This window comes from Trachymyrmex septentrionalis, unplaced genomic scaffold (assembly GCF_001594115.1).
Source record: "Trachymyrmex septentrionalis isolate Tsep2-gDNA-1 unplaced genomic scaffold, Tsep1.0 scaffold80, whole genome shotgun sequence".
NCBI lineage: Eukaryota > Metazoa > Arthropoda > Insecta > Hymenoptera > Formicidae > Trachymyrmex > Trachymyrmex septentrionalis.
In genome coordinates this window covers 978,995-990,465 of record NW_017305988.1, presented here as the reverse complement: position 1 = coordinate 990,465, position 11,471 = coordinate 978,995, and the positions used below count along the sequence as shown (strand labels likewise).

The window sequence follows — 11,471 nt, the reverse complement described above, 5'->3', positions numbered from 1 at the left end:
CACACAACGTACCTACATAGAAATAATGTGTATTCCGATTTTACGCCAATAGAAAATATTTGCCTTTACATTCATATCAAATGTATTCAGGTGCATCTTTGTGGTTTATCTCGAGACGTATAATTAATGATCGTTCTTGTAAAGCAAGAATTTCGCATCGCAACTAATAAATTTCATCTCTGGCTCATATGAATCTCGATTAATAATCTCCGATGGTATACCCTTCAAATTTTTTCACTAAGGATTTTTATAAGATAGAAGTTTGTTCAACTTATTCGAAATTGGACGCTTAGTTATGTCTACGAGTAATCTATAGCCTACGAAATGCTACATCGCTAAACAAATATACGTATATAATAATAGCCAAGATATAAGATAAAAGAACTCGTTCAAGAGCATCGAGCATTCCTTCCGCCGCTCGATGCACGCACTCTTTCATTTCCCTACGCGCTTCGTCGCTACCCTCTTGGGTCCTCCGCTACAGCTTGGACATATCACACGAACAAAGGAGATTCCTCGCACATGCGCACTCGATTCCTAGCACTGGTAACGATTCTAGCTCCTGTTATAGCCTAGCGTACCCTCCGGTTCTCTCTCCCTATCTCCTCTTTCCTCTTCTTCTCTTTTGCCAGCCACTGACTCGGCACAAAGTATGGAAGTAACTTCTATACAGGGTGGAAAAGCAGTGCGCGAATGTGTGAATGTGTACACGAACGTAGAAAGGAGGTAGAATTGCCCGTTGCAATATTTGGGAATCATCCCGAGATGGGCGTACCACGTGCATACGGATCCAGATTCAAAAGAAAACGTACACAGTATATATCATTCATGAATGTATGTAAGTGCGGAAATAAAAACAGATGTGTGTGTGTGTGTGTGTGTGTGTGTGCGCGCGCGCGCGTGTGTGTAAATACATACATTAATATTATAATAAATAGATATATGTAACGCACGCATATCCTCAAAGCGGGATGGTAAGCAGGAATGAGAAGGAATGGTATAGATACGCATTGACACGAAAGAAGCCTTGAAGCCTGGAAATGGAGCCTTTAGTTTTTATCGGCAAATAACAGACGTGATAAGCTATATCAAAGGTGCACTGTGAAACAGCATGCCGAAGTACTCCGTATGATATCTAAACCGAATCGTTCTATGATACTATTCCAACTATTCCTCCAATCATGGAGTCTCTGGAAATTGCTACCGTCGGAATTTACAAAAAATATATACGCGAAGTATCGCTATACGTATTCTATCAAAAGCGTAATCGCTATTTTCACTAAAAACTTAATTACGTGGAAAATGAAGACTTGCACCCTAGAAGGGAAGTAAGGCGCAACAAATGCATATATTTACTTATTTATTAATGTAATTGATTTACGTCGATTCCCTTGTAGGAATTGTATCGCAAAATTACGGATAACTGCGACAATTATAAGAAAGACATTTTATCATGGTACGTCGGAAGATGACTGTCCCCGCATTCACGAGTGTAAATAGCTCAAAGCGTAGATTATATACAAATCGCTCAGGGTAACGGATCGTCTTACGAACGATTGAACTCTAGCGCCTCGTAACAGTAATTCTATCCTATCGGATGAAACGTACAATCTTTCTCAAAAGTACCCCATTATACGTTGAATAAATAGTACAGTCAACAAACAAGTACGCGACTTACCATACGCACTTAATCGCGCATTAAAATGCAAATTTTCGGATAACGATCTCTATCAATTACAACGTCACGACATTAGAGGAAAGGCGTATATCATTCGCCATTGGCGACTTCGTGACATAGATTACACAAAAGTCTTTTGTAACGCATCACCCTATCGAATCCCTAAGTTTCGTCCTTGTCTCCAATCACTAGTCTCTCTCTCTCTCTCTCTCTCTCTCTTTTCCCCCCATCCCTGTGTCTACGAGCTCGCCGGTCCTTCCCTTGAATATCCGTGGCTAAAGGTCTATATCGCGCACCGTCAAACCTTTCCGAATTGCTCGTTGTCATGTTATGCAAACGGCCACATTTTGTTATGATAGCGCCTGCCAGGGGGCCGTTCTCCATTGCCTCACAGCGCGACACGAAGGAGCTGAAGAGCACGCTCCCTCGGCGGAGAGCTTGCCGGTATGTAGCCGTACAGCTTACGCCGTGCTCAGAGATCGTCGAGCACGTTTCCTCGTCCGGACAAGATCGTTCCGTATGTCAGCGTCGTACATTTCCGTAACTACGCGGACGATGTTCCTCCCAACGTCGAGCACGTATGGGCTTTCCCGCGAAAATATGAAACACCTTTAAGACATATCGACTCCTTTATCCTCCGCTTCCCTACTTCCCCGCATAATGGAATATTTCGAGGATAGCGACGAGAGTAATAGCATTGGAACAACGTCATTTTAATCTCTATGTTGAATATATTGTATAACACCGCAACACGTTATAAACACGCTGTCGTGTATGCAACTTTGTGAAAATTTTAGGTCAAATTCACGCGACTACTGTTGAGTAAATGCACGCTTATCGCCGAAAGGTCGGCGATAAGTGTGCATTGGATACTGTTTGTTTAAAATAATTTAATGATATTACAACGACATTCGAGCAGATAATGATATCATTATTTAGAATTTCACTTGACGCCATAACAGTCCATTAAAGCGATAGTTCATTCTGTGATCGACGATACAGAAAAATTACGAATCTTTTCAATTGTATTTACTATTTTTTCAAATCATGTAGTTTCAAATCAAATTAAATAACACAAAAATTAAATAACGAAAAATAACATAAAATAAAAATTGTCTTAACTTATTTATTAATAAATCAAAATCTTTTGCATTTAAATAATTTCTGCAGATTTATACTTTTTATATATTTTTATATTTTTACCTATATTTTTATCAAATTTCAATAATAATACAAACAAATATATTTATAAAAAACTATAGTCCTGCTTTATTATTACTTGATTTATGATTGAATAAATTAATCCTTTGCAAAGAAATATAACTTTGACATAACAATCTAAAATGTATTAATGGATACATTTGTAATTACTAATAACTACTTTCCTCAGTCTATAAAAAATAAAACACTTCAATAAATTCGAGTTATCGTCAAGATATATTGCAAATATCATTTTGCTAAATGAATTTTAAACTTCAAAAAAAAATATATATATATATGTATACTCTATTTCATTTTAATCGCAAATACTAAAAATCATTTCATTTTAATCACTAAATATTATACAAGAAAAATTTTTATAGAAAATGCTTATTAAACAAACGTCATTAAAGGTATTTATCATGTATCAAATGCAAACTGACAAAATGACTGGCTTTCTAGCCAGTCGTGAATATTATTTATGGACACGAATTTAAAAATGATACGCGAAAGCTTCATATAAAAAGTGCAATATATTCGACGCTCCTCTATATTCGCACATATTTTCGCGCTATAAAGTCTACGGCACAAAAGTTTCAATTTCGCGTACGGATTAATGCAGATGAACATACTCATCGTAACTTATAAGAAACAGAGAGTGTTTTTCTCATAAATTTTTCTTCTTTCAAATGATTATCATCATAGCAACGTGACGCATCGAGCAATATCCCCACACAATATATGGTCGCACAAATCTCGATTTTTCCTTTGAGATTATAAATGATAATCGCGAACGCCCACGGCATGATATATGAGATATTCTAAATTTAATCATTTTACATATGTTTTTTTTTGTTCGATTTAAAATCATCTTTTCTTAGCGACAAAAGAGCTCATTGTTTATTGCAAATTATATATTTTCAATATCAATTTAAATTACATATTCAAATTATAAATCTATTTAAAATTAAACGGAAAATAAAGTTTTACTATTGTATTTATATTCTCAACATTAATTTTTTTACAAAAAAGTTTTTATTTGCAATCGTTAATTTGTAAATTGATCATTTTATGTCTTTTTGTTAAGAGAACGATTAAATCTCCAAATCTATCAAAGGATCAATAAATAAAAAATAAATCGGATAATTTAATATGTATTAGCAAATTCGATTGAACGCATTCAGTGTGCATTAAAGCACAAAATAACGTAAAGATATGTTTCTTACATAAATACAGAAATCAATTAAATCTTGAAATACTCAATACATTTTATTGTATTATTAGGTAAAATATGTATTTTATAATTTGAAATATTTGCATTCTACTTTTATACTCAAATTAAATCAGTATACAGCAGTTTTAATATGCATCAATACGCACTAGTTTCGAATCGAAATCGCCTAATAATACGCACCTACGAGACATTACATAGTTTTTAAATAATCCATTTGTTTAAAGTACTATTAAATCATATAGAGTTAAATAAGATCATATTTCTGCGAAAGAGACCGCGCGTCGCCGGAGAAAACAAAGGCACATGCGAATACAACAGCTTTTATAACCCGTATGTATATTTTATTGGAATTTAACTTTCATATGAAAGATAAATGTTTATCTTCGAGTAGCAAACATTTCTTGTTGTTTGTACATATAATCATAGAAAACAAAATCTAATTTTGAGACTTTAAACATTTTAAATGTCGAACACGTTCGTGTAATAAAGTTCGCGTGACATAAATAAAAACTACCTATTGCAGCAAGAAACCTAAGCGGTAATATATCTCTGTACATACATCAGTAGCCTTGATTGCAGATTTATGTGAATATAAATTATGCATCGATTATTATCTAGAACAATAATATTATTAAGATTTTTTTCTCCATATTGAATTACAATTTCATTTATTTCATAATATTTAGATTAATATTAAACGTCTATTTACGCAGTTTTAAAATTATATGTAAACGATTACTTAAAATAAGAAAGACAAGAAGTTATAGATGTGGCAATGTGCGCCTATTCAGAATAATTAACTTGAAATTGATTATTTAAATCTGATTTAGTTACTTATACATAGCGCCAATTTAAATCAATTTCAGTATAAAAATTCAAGAAGGAAACACATCGATGAAAAATGGCTAAAAATACGTGTGACAATCTTTATTACGACTTTCAATAAGATTGTCAAAGCCTTTACTTTCACTTGACTCAGCACGAAACAACATCGTGATTTACACACGTCGAAAACAAAATCTTTGATTCTTGCGTCAGCCTCGCTATTCTCTTTCTGTGGATCAGGGAAAACTTACTGCCTTTACGATAATGAGAAAAAAATGCGCAATACAAAGGGTTGCGCAATACAAAAAAAATGCGCGACAAAGGGTTTAGTGAAAGTCCGAGCGTGAAAAAAGGAGATTTCCGGAAAGATTTATAGTATACGGTACAAAAAGGAAATAGAAAAGGAAGTATCGCATAATGTTTCGATTCGAAACGATAATAAAAAAGAATACGTTGAAAAAAGGATACCTTGAATTCTCTATGCAGTATCATAATGCAGATAGCAAAAGTAAAGATTTAAAATTTGAATTATTTTAAAAATTGCGATGAGCATCGCGAATATAATTAAAAAAACATATAAACATTTAAATATAAATGTGTATAATCATAAAAAAATAAAAAAAATGTTTAATGTAAAATTTTAGTATTCTATTTTAGTTCTTTCACATTAAGATGTTTTTAAGAAATATATTTCCAAAAGATAATATAATATATCTTCTGCAATATATTTTTACGTCACGCACAATAATGTGTATTTTTTATCATAATGTATCAGTTATTATATCCGCTAATATTAAGTAATATTAAAGTCGTCCCTTCAAAAGAAAATGTGAAAGTGTGAACGAAGGTTGTTGAATAAAATTCCCTTTCTAAAGTTAAGCGTCAGTCTAATCCTCGATGAGCCGATTCCAAATACCTTGCATTGCAAGATATCGCTTTAGGATAGCCGTCGCGTAAATGTGCACCGACATTTGGAATCGGCTGACCTGCCTGAGGATTTGACTGGTGTGATGGCTTCGGCACGCGACATAACGGGGTACGCGCCGCCGTGTGACCATAAAATAAACGTTTGGGGTGGCGCAGGCGGAGGCCAAACCTGGCAGCGTATAAACACTTATATAACGGCAATTAAACTGCTTTTAAGGCCCATAAAACTGCAGTTCCAATAATCTCTGTGACAACACGATCCTGACCTGTCTCTGAAAACCTGGCTTCCCTCGGTAAATGTCAAAAGCGGTCACGCCGTACCGACGAATATAAAAATTTCAATCGTTCTCTCTCCCCGCGCTCTTCAATTTTTCGATCGACTGCGTCCCCCAGTGTCTAGTTTTTACGACTAGTTTCGTACTCGACCTCCAATTTTGTACGCCTCAAAATACTGACGTTCCCTCGCAGCTAGACTTTACCGCAGCAACGTTCCGCGCAGAGTTTAGCGTTTGGCAAGAAACGCATAGAGATATTAGTGGCATATCGAGAAGGTAATGAGTAAAGTGGGAAAGTGAAAAGAGTGTGCACGGGATCGCAGCATAAAGCAGGACTCCGGATGAAATTTGCCGGGTAAAAGTTCGATGGGGAACTATTCTTTTTCCAGTCGATGCTGGATACCTGCTGGATGCTGATGCGACTCAGGCGAGGGAGGAAACGTTTACGTGTGAGAGACGGGGAAGAACCGACGAGATCGGAGGCGGGAGAATACGAAGAGAGGTCCAGGTAGGGGAGGCGGGGGCGATGAAATGGGATAATACCGACGCTGCAGGACGCGGCAGCCATCATCGAATGCTAATGAGGGGTTGGCGGCTTTTGGGGCAGTGGACTCTACCCGTAGAGTGGTGCGCCGTTGTCGGCGGATCGGCCTGATTATAAATTATACATTATCTCCTGCTAGTCCCCATGTATGTACACACCGTAATACAGCTAGACATTTGCAGGCCTCTGAACCCCCAACGTCAGAATATGTTCGCGTATACCGGAGACAGATTAGAAATTCGTAGGTCGTCCGCGCTAACGATTCCGCTTGGTTACTACATTCAGCGTCACGTTAGCCGGTGTAATTTTAATTTCAGCTGAATGTCAACAACATTCCCAAAAAATTTTCGTGATCACCTGGAATTTCGTTCTCAAACGGAAACTAATCGTGGTTCTCGAAAAGATCTCGCGTGTTACAAGTAAGAAAGATCATTTAATTGTATTCGCGACACGTTATTAATACGAATAGAAAAAAAATTGCAATCATATCTGATGTTAATAGTTCTTCAGTTAGTATAGTATTTGAAAATAAGTATTACGGTATTGCGTTCGTAATTCATGTGTATCGTGTGAAAGAAACGCGAATTGCAATCAAATTTATCACATAATGTTCAAAACGTTATAAAACCATTGGCGAGGAAATGATTTCTTCAAAAAACAAAAAAGATAAATAAAGTTTTTATGCGCTTTTGCTTTTCGAGAAATACTGAATAATAAATAAGACAAATTTGTTTGGCTCTGTCTCTCATTCTTTTCTTTTATCACAACAGGATACTTTATATATATCTTCGAACGTTACAAATTTTAATGAGATGCATGGACAACCCCGAAAAACAAGTTCAAAAAAACCGATTCTAAATCTCAGAGCATAGCACATTCATGTATTAACCATATACTGAATCAATGAAAACAACGAAGAATAAGGTTGTGAGTAAAAATAGAGACTTTACGAGCACATGAATTGAATTTAAAATAAATGCGATAGATATAACAGTGTTATAAAGTGTTGTATTCATATATACTATTTCGCAAATCTTTTCTTCTCGAGTAGGAAACGAAATATCTATGCATTACGACGATAATAAAATTTAACTAAAGTTAATTAAAATTAGAAAAAAAACTAATTTAATCTTTTAAGGGAATTGTAGTCTAGATATATGTCTGTACCTAAGTGAATTACTTTCCTTCAAAAAAAAAATGTTATTCACGTATTCATGTTATTCACGTCTTTGTGTTGATTCAAATAGCTTAATTAATTTATAATATCTGCTACGATTTTAATTTTTAAAATATTCCATTTTAATCTATCATTCTCTATTATTTTGCATATATTATTGTTTATAATCGCTTCAAAATTATTATTATTACGCATTAGATTTTATTCGGTAATAAACATTAATTTAAAATACAACATAATGAATTTGTTAATTGATTTTAATAAAATATTACAGTTTCAACTTGATTATAATGGTACAACTTGTAACACATGTAGATTACTAACGCATGTGATTAGTAAGAAATAGCTAAATGTATAAACGCGTGTAACGGCGAACGAATATTCTGATTTATCAACCGATTATATGTATGTAGAAATAGATATATTCTGTTTGAATATATCGGAATGTAATTTCCTACCGGAGTAAGCATTCCCTCTGCACAGTTGGAAACTTCGTACAGTGATCGCCAATGCCTATTTGAAATTATGATCCGCCTGATGTAAACAAACCATCGCGATAAAAGCCGTCGGTTGAAGTTTTAATTTTATCTAATCGGTATTTACTGCGCTATTGTGGGCTCGTAAGTGGCTGTATAAAAGATAGTCATGGAGATTATTCGCGGCTAACATTATCATGGTGACGACAGGTGTAGTTGCCTATATACATGTCCTTCTTGCATGCGCAACTAACATAAATGAATAGGGTAAGAACTTAGCGTGTGCCACCCGGTAGCGCCGCGATTCACGTAAATGATCCGAATGATGACCTTGACACCTCGACACGCTTGAGATTACATCATTTTTTATCGTAGACCGATGATTAATTCATTAATTCAACCTACGACTGAATGACAGCACAATCAAACGGAAGGGAACACTATTTGTATTTTTAATTTTTAAAATACAATACGTGATGAATCTGAATAATGTCAATGTTGAAACGTAAGGAAAGGACAAGTCATGGCTTTCAGAGAAAAGAAAAACAGCTATGTTCCGTTACAACTATATAAGTACCTCTTCTATATATATTGAACTGAAGAGAGAAATATGACTAACATATGGAGTGTAACTTTATATTTGAGAAAAGTCATTTCCTCGCATTCTATCTTTTTTCAGATCTCGAGATACGTAGATCTCACGTTAATTTATCTTTCGTGGTTATTATCTATTTGTATTATATTTTGTGTAATGTGAAATAGATCACTTTATTCTTCACTCTTTCAAAGAGTTATCTATTTTTCATAATTGATATAAATATGATCACTTAACGTACAGTTTGTTAATATAACATTGTTTATCATATTTAAAATTAAATTAACTTTAAGGGAAAATGTTTTGAAGTATTCACAGAAATATGGAATATATCATATAAGCAATATACGTGATAATGTATACGTATATAATGCAAATAATACGTGTATGTATAAAAATATATATTTATATGCAATGCAAATAATGGTAATAATAGTATAAAAAGCATTCCAATTAACAACATTAATTCGTACTCACCGCAAACCACTCTGTCAAATGGACTCATCCAATCTGAAAAATAAAAAAGTTTATTAGAATATCTGTACAAAACTGTCGAACGCGCGCGCGTGCTTTGGCAATTACATACATCTTTGCCCTCTTTCTGTGATATCAAGTGAAATTATAGAAATCAGATTCATGCGCAGTTTGAAGCTATAAAACTACGCATGCGATTGAGATAAGCTTATAACATGACACAGAGCACGATTCTTTAAGCGAATTATAATAAATTCGCGAGATACAATTTAAATGCATATTAATATTAGAAATTGCATGTACAATGCAAGACATTAAAATAATAAGGAAACAAAATGGTACAGTATGCAACTCTTACAATCTTGGCTAAAGAAAAACATTAAACAAACGACGTCCGGCGGTCGGATATGTCAAAGATTAACTAGTAGATAAATTAACTCAGTATTAATAATTTTCAGTATTAATTAATCTTCCGAGTTCCTGTTGACTTTCTAAATCTTAAAAATCAAAATGTCAAATAAAATCTCAGTCAAGATAAATGTCGTGACGTATATTCAAATCAGCTAAATTTGCACGATTGACATATGGACTATGAACAAATACGTATAATAATCTGAAAAAACTATATATTATTAATAATAAAAGTTAACATATTATTTTACAACATAAGAATTAATGTAAAAATGTAATACGCATACGTCCCGTTGTACACAATTAAATTAATATTCAATAGGTTTCGTTATTGAAAATAATATTGATTGTTGAATAAGAAAGACATTATGGACTTACGAATTGTTAACGTGATATTGATTCAAGCCTCGCGAATTGAAATTGTCACGCTATATGTCGGCTGAATCATTCACCTCTCTTCATAAAAGACATAAAACTATTCTTACATACTCATAAAATAGATAAGGAACTTATTGACGCATGAATAGACATACGACAGTAAGAGTGTTCAAAAAACTGTAAACCCTTCAGAGAGATTAGAAATATATCAAGTGTAAAAGAGAATAAGGATAAATAAAATTTATCAATATATTTGTCACGACAGAAGAAGATAATATCACATTGGTTTGCTGTTCATTTCGAAAATGTGCGAAAACATTATCAAAGTAAAAGATAATGCTATAAATATTAGAAAAAGCTTCAAATGTGCTGTGACAGCATTAGATATCGATAAGATATCAATTGATGATACAACTAACATTACAGAATTGAATAAAACAATGCGTTAAAATAACCAGAACGTGAAATTAGATTATCTTGGAAGTCGCGAGAAAATCAATTATATATACTAAACAGATAAGTCGCTGTACAATTTATGAAAGCGATTTAGCCTTCCTAGATATAACGTCCACGTAAACATAGGAGATGATATTAAAGATCGATGACCAGGAACCAATTCGATCGTAATTTATTTTTTACCGAGACGCGTGACAATAATAAGCAGTAAAATATATGAAATTCAATCGCGTCAGCGTTATCGCTATGGGTATTAGAAATTACACGATCATGATTCGCGGCGGGCATAATACAGGACCTCACGAGTTGGCAAAATGGAAAGTTAACGCGTTAATGTCAAGTATTATTATAACGTGTTGATAGGGAAACGGGCTTCGGAAAATAATTTGCATATTCAAAGATTACAACTTAATCGCAATATATTCCGCGATCCTTCGCCCCGTGCGGGTGTACGCCTTGTATTATATTACTATATGCTAACGCAAGTATTTACATTGGTATAAACGCGAGAGAAAGAGAGAGAGAGAGAGAAAGCGTGCAACCGACCTCAGAGAAATTTTATTGTAAATACGTGGTAAATAACTTAGAGCTGGCTTAAAAAGTAGTACGCGTTCAATTTTATCGTGAGTGAATTTCAAGTCGGCGCTGCGTATCTGGATGTGACAAATACGGCGATTGTTGCAATTGGAGTTTACGCACTAAAGTCTCAACAAAGTACCTAGTAAGATAAATCTAACATTCGTGCATAAAGGAAACCGCGAATCGACAAACGTTAGTCGGTTTCTACCGCACTTCCAACGAAATAAACGAAACCTCCCCCC

At 34.2% G+C, this 11,471-nt stretch overlaps 1 protein-coding gene across 5 annotated transcripts in view; it reads right to left on the bottom strand.

Annotated features, from left to right (window-relative positions):
• Positions 1–11,471, bottom strand: part of LOC108754688 (homeobox protein abdominal-A homolog) — a 115,018-nt gene that overhangs the window by 100,491 nt on the left and 3,056 nt on the right. For all 5 annotated transcript variants that reach the window (XR_001939727.1, XR_001939726.1, XR_001939725.1 and 2 more), the window contains exon 2: positions 9,409–9,441. Coding sequence is in view for 2 of the 5 variants with exons in the window: in XM_018497175.1 (XP_018352677.1) it covers positions 9,409–9,441 (33 nt within the window). In the remaining 3 variants the exon portion in view is untranslated. The remainder of the gene's footprint in view (positions 1–9,408; positions 9,442–11,471) is intronic.